Source organism: Eublepharis macularius, chromosome 15 (assembly GCF_028583425.1).
Source record: "Eublepharis macularius isolate TG4126 chromosome 15, MPM_Emac_v1.0, whole genome shotgun sequence".
NCBI classification, from domain to species: domain Eukaryota; kingdom Metazoa; phylum Chordata; class Lepidosauria; order Squamata; family Eublepharidae; genus Eublepharis; species Eublepharis macularius.
In genome coordinates, this window is record NC_072804.1 from 55,151,814 (window position 1) to 55,164,238 (window position 12,425).

General features: G+C 52.7%; 1 protein-coding gene across 1 annotated transcript; it reads right to left on the minus strand.

Moving 5' to 3' along the window:
• Nucleotides 1–1,770: 1,770 nt before the first annotated feature.
• On the minus strand, nucleotides 1,771–11,266 carry LOC129343035 (ADP-ribosylation factor 6-like). Its single transcript, XM_054998992.1, has 2 exons — nucleotides 11,099–11,266; nucleotides 1,771–6,764 (listed from the first exon to the last, which is right to left on the minus strand). Exon 2 carries the CDS (start codon nucleotides 6,730–6,732, stop codon nucleotides 6,205–6,207), a length of 528 nt encoding a protein of 175 aa, XP_054854967.1. The 5' UTR covers nucleotides 6,733–6,764; nucleotides 11,099–11,266; the 3' UTR covers nucleotides 1,771–6,204.
• Nucleotides 11,267–12,425: the final 1,159 nt, after the last annotated feature.

The window sequence follows — 12,425 nt, forward strand, 5'->3', positions numbered from 1 at the left end:
TTTAGCATTTTTAAACCAAGGGTAAGCCTGCAGGAGATACAGGGTAGTGGTGATAAGTGGATCGGCGCTCTTGAGGGACATGGAGTGAAAAGAAGAAATGGGCACCGTTTGCAAACCTTGGTGGGCCAGGGGAGTTCAGAGAAGACCACGAGCCCTTTAATATGAGATGGTCTGCTTGCATCATTTTAGAAATTAAATGGGCCTGTGAGAAGAGACGGCTTTTAGCTCCATGACGCTGGAATCTCATACACCCCAAGATCTGGGCATTCAGATTTTAAAAACCACCACAAAACTTTTTCAACAAATGTGCTTTGAATGGTTGTGTGGGAGGAAGTGTGCACGCAGAGAGATAAAAATGATTCTCCAAGAGGAACGTTGCTGCCTCAGTGAGAAACCAGAGGCGAAACTCCCCAGCACCCCCCCCGACACCCCCACGCCTGCGTCAGAGCTGCGTTTCAAAGAGGAACCAAAAAGGACGAGAGAACCAGCCACGACCCAAGGAGGGTTAAGTCACTGCAAAAAGAAACAGGCACCACACCCATTGAGGTCAGATCACAGTCTGACAGAAGAGGAAACTCTGCACCTGAATTTAAGAAAACCAGGACAGGGGAGGCAGAGGTGGGTGGGTGGACATATTCTTTTGTGGTGACATTACTGAAGTTCAAAATAGTAAAGAATCCAGTGGCACCTTTAAGACTAACCAACTTTATTGTAGCATAAGCTTTTGAGAACCACAGCTCTCTTCGTCAGATGCAACTTTATTGTAGCATAAGCTTTCTAGAACCTGACGGTTGCATCTGACAAAGAGAGCTGTGGTTCTTGAAAGCTTATGCTACAATAAAGTTGGTTAGTCTTAAAGGTGCTACTGGACTCTTTACTATTTTGCAACTACAGACTAACACGGCTAACTTCTCTGGATCTACTGAAGTTCAGGAATTCATACCAAAATCAGAATCCCGCTTCATGAGAAGGGTCTGTTTTTAAAGCACAATTTCTACTCCTGAAGGTCGGAGGATGCTGACTGGAAAAGAGAGAAAGGAGTGCAGCGAAGGAAGGAAGGAAGGCAATCTGGGTGTGTAGTGGGTAGGTAAATTCTGGGACTGGTGGTTTCATTGGCTCAAGGCGGAAGCGGATCCAGATGAAATGGCTGTTTGGGGGGTGTTGGGGCTCCTGTTGAAATGGGGGGGGAGCAGACCTAGCATCTAGGGAACACCGACATTGCTCCTCTTTGCCCAGAATGGAGACACCACTGCTGGCTTCTCCTGGCAGAGGCACCAAGAAGAAGAAATTCCGTTAGCAAACTATTTCTAATGCATCCGTGTTATAAGAATTCCTGCCTGTCATATGAGGTACAGGAAATCAAACACATTTGTCCAAAGATGGAAGATGGGAGGAATTTTAAGAAGAGAACCAAGTCTTGGGTGGAGGGGAGAAGAGGAAATGGAGAAAATCCGAGGTACAAGTCAGGATGTGGCTACAAAATGTCATCTTTGCACCAAATATGGACTTAGATGACAGTCAACCAATGGACCAGCCCAGCTGACTGCAACTTACCTGGCTGCTTAAGGAGTTTATCAGTTGCCTTTGGGGCAAGCAGGCAGAAAGAAACTCCCAATATTTGGCAGTTCTTTTCATGTCAATCACAAATCCAGCAGAGGTGAGCTAGTAACTTTGAGGAGGCGGGCCTAGTTTGCAAAGCTGGTACAAAGTCCCTAAAAACATGTGTACATTAAGAACAAACCAAACACCACTTTTCATTTTCATGAGGACTAGAAGGAAAAAAATCATTTATTTTATTGTTCTTTTTTTTAAAAAAAAACAGTTTGATGAAGTGAGCCCTTGTTTGTAGAGATTTGGGGGGATCCCCCACCCAAAATTCAGGCACCCATAACCGCAAGATGTGTTTAATCCCACCCCCCAACAGAAAGAAATCTAAAGAAATTCCAGCGTTAAAATGTACAGTACATTTGCATATGCTGATCAGCATCGGATACCCCCTCCCCCCTTTTTTCTATTCAGAGGAGAGAAAAAGAAACTTAATTTTAAAAAATAATAGTAAAACAAACCCAGTGTATTCCAGTTCCACAGCTGCAGTTTTGCTTACAAGAAGTACCTTGTTTTCCCGTAAGTAACTGAGAGCCATTATTGAAGGCACAAGAGAAAGCCAGTTATTCCCCCCCCCGCTCCCCGGACAGAAGAAAGCACCCCTCGCTTGCACGTGGATTTGGAAGCAACTTTAACATGATCGGAACAGACGTGGAAATTAGCAACCACCACCAGTGAACACGGCAATGGCAAGGTGTGTGTGTTTGTGTGTTAAGTGCCTTCGTACATTATAACCAATACACAACTTTCCTAGTCAGGGTAACTGAAATACACACGTTCGAGCGAGAACTCAAACCATCACCTACCAATTAAGGCCACCCTGTTTATCCCGAATAGGACCCACGGAGGCCCTGAATTCCCCGGGAGAAAAAGCCACCCTTCCCCTACGATTCTAACAGCCATCTAGATACAAGCCAGCTTTGGTCTTGTGTGTCATGCACACAGATCCTTAGGGGGTGGGAAGCACACACAATGCCCTCTTTTACTCACTGAAGACAGCAGATAAGCAGCCCCAGATGTGGGAGGGGGGAATCTAGACCAAAGTAACATTTCTGCAATACGCTGGCTGAGCCACAGGAAAATCTGCAGAAGCAAACCTGGCATATTAAGGGTTTTTCCCACCCAACAAGAAGCCGGCAGTGTGTATGCGTGTCCCACATTTTGTGTGCCGTAAATTGGATTATCTTGAATGCCTACGCAGATGTCCGTCTCCCGACTTAGATGCCCTCCAATTCAACACAATCGCGCCGGAATCCGAGCGCCAGGTTCCCAAAGCGCAGCACAGATCTGTCGGGAACGCCAGCGAGCAAGGCAGGGAAAGCCAGAAGCGAGAGAAAAGAACAAGGAATGTCACGAATTCACGCCCCCCCCCACCCCAACCCCCATTTTTAAGATACATATTTTCTGTCACTCAAGCATTTTTGAAGACAGCTAACTGCAGCTGGTTCGGGGGAAGAAATATGAACAGAGGAGAAAATGGGCCCTTTAAAGATTCTCACCATATTGCTCAGCAAAGGTGAGGCTCGGTCTTACTTTAAAGAGGCCAAATAATCACCCAGGGTTTTTTGGAGGGGGGCCAGTACAACAGAATAAGGCTGTTGATTCTGAAAGTGAAATCCTGAGGATTTCAGAGTCCAGAGCCCTCCCCAAAGTTGATTTTAATCTTGGCCCTGCGGTGCAGAGGAAAGGCGCCCAGCCAGACTGCTGTGTGCTGCTGGGAGAGGGAAGCGAATGAATTGCAAGAGGGCGGTTGCTGAAAATGGGCCTTCAGCCATTCAAGCCAAGAAGAGTCACTTCCCCTCCCATCCAAGGCGCGGGGGGGGGGGCACGCCTTGTGGGAATTATGAGTCAGGCTTTCTTGAGAGGAGCTCACGCCCAATGAGTGGGGCCACTACAACAGCAGGAAGCATGGGCGATTTTTCCCCCTGCAGGGATAGCGCATACCGCAAGTCTTGGTAGGCCCCCAAATAGTGGCGGGCGGGGGCGGGGGGAGCTCACCATCTTCTTGTTTGAGGACAGCCTTAGAAGACAGCAAGGGCTGTTTTCTCCTGCAAAGAGAAGATAGCCCTGAAAGTCTTGATTCAAACCAACACACAAGTGCAAAGATATCCGTGCAGAGTAAGAGGGAAGCTGATGCACAGCAAATAGGGGGGGGGGGGTTAATACTTCCCCAGTGCAAAGATCCCAAGTTCGGACTCCCCCCCCCCCGACAATTAACTGTCAGTTTGAGAAACAGGTAAGGGGGGGGGCAGCCATTGAGATCAGTCACTGACTATCATTTTTCTGATGGCTGTTTGTTTCTTCCTGGAGCACTTCTTAACAGCCTCCCCTCAACCCTCCAAAACTCTCTTTGGGGATTTCCAAAAGACACAGACACACACACATACAAAATTAAACATCGGATGTGGGCACACCAGGGAAATCTGCTGCGTCCACATGTCGATATGCTAGAGTGACGGACCAAGGAATCAGAGCTAAGCATGTGTCCCTCACTTGCTCAAGCAACAGGCTGCATTTTTGTAGGGGCGTATGAGAGGGCAGGTTCCCTCCCCAGTCCCAAGAATTTGCCATGCTGCGATGTGCAGAAGTCCTCCTTGGCAAAAGCTGGCAAACGCCATCTTGTATGAAGAGGAGAACTCAAATTCTGTTCAGCCAGGCTCTTGATAAAAGGGAAGTCTACAAAATCAGGAATTGCTCTTTAGGGATGGGGCGTAGGAAGGAATGGATGAAAGAAAACTACAAATCCCTGAGCATAGCGCCCCGCGCAGAAGGGAGTCCAAATACACACAACTCAATTTTAAAACCAGCAATTGGGGATGCGGAGAATACTTTCCTTTGCTGGTGGATTACGGGACGATGAGAAAAAGTTGCCTAAAACTCATTGCTGCTTCTCTCGAGACCTCGCTTCAAAGAAGCAGGCAGGGGGACAGAATCAGACATTCAGCCAAGAGAAGGAGAAAACTTGCACAGGTTCCTCGCTGCCACCTCGATGAGTATTTGCAAAACTCCACCTCGTTCGTCCGTGCCCGAGATTCCGCTCATGCCAAACTACTGGCCACCAGGCACATACGCCTATGGTTTGAATAGCACCAGCGTAACCAATCAGATTAAAAATACATATTCCACGCCCAAGAGCTGGAACAGAGAACCTGCGGAGCGTGTTTCTCCTTCAACACATGCTAGCAAGCTAGGTTTCCCAGGGTTGGGGAATGGCCTCAAGTCATACAACCGGAGTTCAGGCCCCACTCAAGAGAGGATGGCACAGAAGAGGGGTAAATACTGGCTAATAGTCCCTTCCTTTGGCTGGGTGGCACGGTTAGCTAGGTGCCTTGTGAGTGCATCTTAAGCCAAGGATATGATCCCAAAAGGTAAAGCTAAAGGAGGGGATTTTCCTGTGTAGGAGGAAGATTTTTACAAAGGAAAGGGAAAAAGAGAACCAAAACAGACCCGGATGGATTCCGTCCTGCATGGACAGGAAGTCAGAGCTTAGAAAACCACGTCAAAAAGCCGGGTGGGATGTGTCACTGGAGAGGTGGTGGGCGTGAGCCACAACCGCTCCTCTTCAGGCATCTCCCGCCCTCCTCCGTTTCAAGGTGGCAACCTGTCGCCCGTGAAAGGGAGCAGCCTGGAAGAATTTGGGAAGGGAGTACGGCACAGCTCTGATTCATGGCTTTTGCCAATCCCACCCATCTCATACTGGGGGAACTGGTTCCGTTGGGCGTGCACATTTCTGCCTACAGCAAGCAGGCAATTTTGGCAGGTTGAACAGGTCAAGAGAGGAGTGGAAAGTCTAGTAGCAAAAAAAAAAACCCCAAAACCCTGAAGGTGGTTCCAGCAAAAGGCGTTTATAGGACAGGGCCTGCATACGTGGAGCATTCCAGCAAGCGAGGTTCCCTTTCCACCCTGCAGATTCACGCTTTGACGCCTTGCCCGCCTCCCTCTCCTTCCCAATCATACAGCAGGCAACGAGGGCAGAGAGCAAAATCTAACAGGCCTCCTGAAAGCAAAGAGGATTGGATTCTGCTGACCCCCTTTGTGCAGCCTTCCCCCACAATAAAAGGGGATATTCTCCCATGGGATCCAACCGAAAGAGCCCACATCTAAGGATGGAGGACAGATCCCGGTATAGAGAAAAACTCTGATCCTTAAAACCTGCTGTTAGTGAGCAAGTCACTCCAAACTGCTTATGGCCACTCGAGTTTCTCTACAAAGGCTGCTACCAGGTCATGACAGGTTGGAGATCCACTGGGGGTGGAAACGGTAGCCAGAAGAAAGCCAGGCTAGCACTCAGAGGTAGCCAAAAGCCCCCCCCGCCCTCCCCCACCTTCAGCCCGCCAACGGGAAACAAAAATTCCTTATCGGACATGGGGGGGGGGCGGGGGCGGGGGAATAGACTTCTCCCAACAGCTCCTTTGTGGATCCCTCTCCACTTCTGCAGAAGCGACTAGTGAAGAGTCGATTTCAAATCCAGCCCCCCAAAAATGACTGGAGGGAGTAGGGTGGGGGAAGAGAGAAGAGAATATATATATATACGTTGTAGGATTCATTGGTTAAAGAGATTTTGTGCGCGCGCACGTCATACATGATATAGCCCTCGAATTATGATTTGTAGTTGGAAGTAAGCCACATTAAGCCTTCATAAAGTCCTTCTCCCGACGTGGCACAAGACGGCTGGACATACCAATTTCTGTCCCTAATGCGAGTGAGGCCCAGTTTCTCCTGGATCTCGTGCGGCTTCATGGCGTCGGGGAGGTCCTGTTTGTTGGCAAAAACTAAGATGATGGCATCTCGCATTTCCCGGTCGTTGATGATACGGTGGAGCTCTTGCCGGCCCTCGTCAATCCGGTCGCGGTCAGCACAGTCCACCACGAAGATCAACCCTTGGGTGCCAGTATAGTAGTGTCTCCAGAGGGGCCGGATCTTGTCCTGACCCCCTACGTCCCAGACGTTGAACTTGACATTCTTGTAGGTCACCGTCTCCACGTTGAAGCCCACCGTGGGAATGGTGGTCACCGGCTGACCCAATTTGAGCTTGTAAAGTATGGTGGTTTTGCCGGCCGCATCCAAGCCCAGCATCAGGATTCTCATCTCTTTGTTGCCGAAGATCTTGGACAGCATCTTCCCCATGGCTGCGGGCGAGCACCACAGTCCATACACGGCTGGATTGGGGGGGGAGGGGGCAGGGGAAGAAGCGGCGACAAGAAAGGAGAAATTACCATGTGGCATCTATTTGGTTCTCTTTCCTTGCTCAAAACCCCTCAGCCGTCTACTGTAAGGTCTGAGCACGTGTGGTTAATGCAAGAACGTGGAAATGGATTTGCCAAAATTATGGGATGAGCCTGATCACCAGTGTGTGTGTGTGTGTGTGTTTAGCAGCCTCTCTGTGGGGACTGCAACACGTGTTCCCTTTCCATTGGTGCCCGACGTCCCCTTCCAGCCAGCCACAACCACCTCACATCTCCTCTAGTCTAATTTAGCCTGTCCCCATCTGTTTGCCTTTGGGCACGCCAGTCCCAAAGGTACCCAGAAGTGCTTTCTGTTCCCAGCTGAACACAGGCACTGGGGGGGGGGGTACCCACTGCAAGCACATTTCACAAACAGCATGACGCTGCAGCGAACACAGACTGCCCTCAGGTGACCAGGGAAGCCAATCTCATGATCTGAGAACTTCTGAAAGCGTCTGAAGAAGGGTGCTCTGACTCTCAAAAGCTTGCACCCTGAAAATCTTGCTGGTCTCTAAGGTGCCACTGGACTCAAAGCCTGCTGAACCGAAAGATTCATTTGCCTTTCTTTTCCTTCCAAAGCCTCAATGGGGCTCAAGTGACCAACACAGGCTGTGTGAGGCTTCCGACACCTTGCAGGCTGGTAACTCTTGAAGACTTATTTGCAAGGTTGGCTTTGCCCCAGAGAGATAAAGGGACAGGCCAGCTCTCAGCTACAAGTCATGTAGCACAGCCAAGAGCCACCTGAAGTGCTACTTAAAATGGAAACAGGAAGTGAGAATCACGCGGTAGTCAGAGAGAGAAACTCGAGCCACACACCACCTTGACTCGGTCTACAAGTGGGTTTTCACTTTGGCTTCAAGCCCCAAGGAGAACGGGCCTTCACTACAGAAATGCCAAAGGATCGAGCAACATAGCTGTGTGTAGTACACCGAGAATCGTGGCTAACGGTGGCTTCCCTTTTTACTCCTCAAACTTCACGCAGTTGCGCATAATCCCTATGGCAGCATATAATATTCCTCCCAGCTCTATAGTGGAGCCTTAATTTAGGACGCCTTCATCAAACCACTTCCTCAATTTATACCTCCCAGGCCCTCGCTTCTTCAAGACCACCTGCCATGAGCCCGCATCTGCTCCACGCTTGGCAGGTGCCGATCTATCCATTGTTATGTTTTCCTCTGTTCGAGGAGCTCATGGCAGTACCCACAAGCCCCCTCTCCTATTTTATCCTCACAACAACCTGGTGAGGTAGGCTAGCATGAGTGCCGATGTGACTGGCTCAATGTCACTCAGCAAGGTGCTTGGCAGTACGGGGAGAAGAAACTGGGTCTCCCAAATGCTCATGGAATCTGTACCCCAGTTGATCCCAGGACTTTCCCAACCCTGTCTTGTTCCTCTAACAGACAAAAGGGTATTAGTTCCCTGAACTGTGCATTGCCTAGTTTGCTACTGGTGCCAGTTAAACGTGATCTGTTAGGACTGGCAGCTACAATAAATCAGCTGTGCTAAGAAAAGGTTACCTTTGCATCCTGGGAAGATTATATGGAAATGTGCATATAATCGCTTACCCCCAGAGTTCTTTCCAGCTTCTGCTACTTACGAGGAGGGGGAGAAGGCCCACCTCCTGCCCTCTCTAAACCCTAGCCTGTTCTCTTTGGGATGTTCAGCAAGGCACACCTCATTCAACTATCTGGTCCCATGAAGAGGAGAAACTTTTCTTAAAGACAAGCAGCAGCGACTGGACAAGGTGGGCAAGTTATGGCCCATTTCCAGCTAGCGAGAGCATTCTGTTCAGTGCCGAACATCTGCCCGATGGACTGCGGCCAGGGCGAGCATCTTCAAAAACTGTTAAACAGCTGGAGGGTCATTTTAAGAGACGCAGAGCGGGAGGCAGGGTCACACAGCCCTCTGCCCACTTTCGAGGGCCGCAAGTTGGGCAGCGAGAAGTTCTATGAATAACCGGAAAACTAAAGCTCAGTGGAGTCTGTCTTTTGCTTCACGCTCAAAGGGGAAGGGCCGTCTCTCGGCAGAACAGGGTTTGCCCAGCCGTGCTCCGGGCTTTAAGGGCTCGTTTGGAACTGCCTGGCTTGCCCTGGTGTCTTTACCGCCCGCAGGAGAGGAAAGGGAGTCGAAACTCAACGGCCGGAATGCCCTTCCAGAAGAGACATACCTCAACTGGTTTGGGCGCCCCGCCCGTGGCGGCGACGGCGGCAGCAGGAAGCCCTGCTTCGCCTCTTCCTTCCTCCCCTCCCCTCCCCTCCCCTCCCCTCCAACGGCTGAGCTTCATTCATTACGTGCTCATTTTATGTTTTATTTGCTACAGTGACTTTTAGGGTTGCCAGGTTCAGGTTGGGAAATTCCTGGAGATCCGGGGGCAGAGTTCGGGCAAGGGAGGGAGCTCAACAGAGATGTGATACCATACAGTCGACCTCCCAAAGGTGCCATTTTCTCCAGAGGAACTGATCTCTGTAGCCAGGAGGTCAGTTGTAATTCCAGGAGAGATCCAGGCCCCACCTAGAGGCTGGCAACCAGTTATAAACGGACTCCCTCTTGCCCATCTGGCAGTCCCACAATTCGCTCTAGTGCCCATCTTACAGAAGGGAAAAAGCAGGGCTGGGAGAGGGCAAACACAACACCAAAATGGGGGGCACATTGTATGCTCTGCCTCCGTTTATAAACCGCTTAACAGGAAACAACGTTTAGGGGAGGTTTGTAAACTGCCTCTAGCAGGTGCTTTGAAGAGCTGGCCCAGAAATGTCCTAAATGGGTCAATCTAGGCCCTGCTGAAATCAACTCAATCCCAGATCTCTCCTCAAACTGGCACACAAGCATGGCCTAAAAAACACGGCCAGCGTAAGCTGTAGCAGCCACCAGACACCCCCCCTGCCTGACCCACCAAAAACAGCATGAGAGCTACAGGATCGTGCCCACCCACCCCAATCTCTAGGAAAGTGCAGGAGTTGTATGCTAGGGGTCCCGGTTTGTCTCACAACCACCTATGAAGTGGGAGATCTGCCACACCCACCCGGTGAGCTTTTATGGCCCAGCAGAATTTGAACTCAGGTCTCCCCTTTGTATCGCAAGCCTGTCCCTGGCAAGAGGTGAGCCTACCAAGGTCAAGATTCCCAGCTCGCCTGCGCACCCCTCCCAAGCTTTCCCTTGTTTCACCAGGAGGGCAAGAGGTGACCTTCCACGCCAATTTCCCCGGTTCACAGAGGAGCCAACATCACCGGATCTCAGCTGAGGAATCCGGTCAGGTTTGAAGGTCAAATTCAGGCGCCACCATTCCCTGACGCGTTTACTCCGATCTTGGCACCCCATTTCAAAAGGCACTCGGGAGCAGCGGCCAGGAAAGCAATGAATGGAAAGGGAGCGCGCCCAGGCTCGGCCCCACCTGCTACACCCGTTCCTCGGGAGGGCTGCCCCCCAGCTCCTTCTGGGGGGGCCATCCTGCCCCCCACTCTTCCTCCTGAGCTCTCAAGCCTGCGGCAAGCAGAAGCGGAAAGTAAAACAGGACTAAGTCAAGGGCTTTGCTTAGCCTGGCTGGGGAGCAGGTGACAACCCCCCCCCCCCCATGCACTGACCCGGACTAAAGTCTCCCCAGCTCTGGAGGCTGCAAAAAAGAAACGGCCAGCCCGGCACAGCCCCACTGCAGGCACTGAGCCCGGGCCAGAGCCGGGAGGGGCCAGCCCCCAAACTTTTCCACTCTTCCAAAATGGCACCCTGCAAGAAAGTTGCACTCTGCTCCCCCCTCCCTCCAGAAAGGCCCACGGAAACGGTCAAGATCGGAAGCCGCCCGCGCGGCCGTTTCCACCCCCCCCCTTACAGAAGTGGGTCGAAGAGATCCAGTTGCAAGAGGCGGGGAGGGGAGCGCCCTTCAAAGCGGGGCTTGCAGAGCGCCTTGCGGGGAAAAGAAAGGAAAGTCCGGGTTTGCAACGGGGAAAGAAACTCCAGATTTGGGGGGGGGTCCACTTTCCTCCTCCAGGGAAACCTCCCCCCTCCGCCCCACTCGCGGCCAGAAGGGCTCCCTCGTCCCCGCCCGGGGCGCCTTTGCGCACCGCCTTCCCAGGGCTCCGCAAGCGGGAGAGGCGAACGCGACGCGCGGCCCCCTCCCCAGATCGCCCTCCCCGCGCCCCCCCCCCCCGCCGGGATCGCCGAGCCCGGGTCAGCCGCGTCACGTGCGAAGGGGCAGGGACGCGCGTCGGGCCGGCGTCGGCCGAAGCAGGCGGGCCCGGCGCCTCCGGCAGGGGCTCCCCGGGCAAGCGGCTCACCTGGCGGGGCCTCCCGGGCCGAGCGGCGAGGCAGAGTCCGGGGCTGCTGCTGCTCCGCCGCCTCGCGGGCTGCGGGCAGGGCGCCTCCGGGCGGAGCGAGCGAGGCCGGCCAAGCGCGCTCCGCCGCCGGAGAGGCCAGGCAGGGAAAGGGAAGGGAAGGGCGCGGGCGGCGCAGGGCGGCTCGGCTCCCGCGCGCACCCGCCCCGGCGCGCTCCCGCCCTCTTAAAGGCGCCACGGCGCCCGGCCCTTTGCCCAGGCGGGCTTGCCAAGCGCCAGGGGGCGGCTGGAGATCCTAGGGTTGCCGAGCTCCAGGGGGTGGCTGGAGATCCTAGGGTTGCCAAGCTCCAGGGGGTGGCTGGAGATCCTAGGGTTGCCGAGCTCCAGGGGGTGGCTGGAGATCATACGGTTGCCAAGCTGCAGGAGGTGGCTGCAGATCTCCATAGGGTTGCCGATGTTCAGGTTGGGGTGGAGCCTGGGGAAAGGCAAGGTTTGGGGAGGGAAGGGAATTCAGTGGGGTGGGATGCCATAAGAGCCCTCTCGCCAATGCATTCGTTTCCTCCAAGGGAACTGATAGGGTTGCCAAGCTCCAGGTGGCTTTTTGTCCAGTGACACTGAATATCTCGTTGGGCTCCAAGGTGCCACTGGACTCAAATTCTGCTGTTCTACTGCAGACCAACAGAGCTACCTGTCTGTCAAACTAACCTGGTGGTGGCTGAAGATCTCCCGGAACTACAAGTGATCTCCTGGCCACAGAACTCAGTTCCCCTGGAGAAAATGGCTGCTTTGGAGCAGGAGACTGTATGGAATCACACCCAGCAGCGGAGGTCCCTCTCTTCTCCCCCAACCCTGCCCTCCCCAAGATTCACCGCCCCTCCCCCCAAATCTCTAGGAGTTTCCCAACTTGGAGCTGGTAACCCTAGGAACTGATTTATGTGGCCTGGAGATCAGCTACGATTCTGGGGGATCTCCAGGCACCATCTGGAGGTTGGCAACCCCCCTTAAGTTCCACTGGAGAAAATGGCTGCTTTGGAGGGTGAACTCAATGATATTATACCTTGCTGGCGTTCCTCTCTTCCCCTGCCCTCTGCCCAGGCTCCACCCCCAAATCTCCTGGAATTTCCCACCCTGGAGCTGGCAACTCTAAAGCAGAATGGTCGCCTCCGTCCTGTGAAGGCATTTTTGCCTTCACAACACCCTCGTAAGGTAGGCTAAGTGGAGGGGGGGGCTAGCCCTAACTCACTGTGTGAGATTAGTGGGCTTCCTTCCACAACACTCTAACCAATAGGCAACACTGTCTGAGGATGGGAGTGGATAGGGTCAGGAGAGA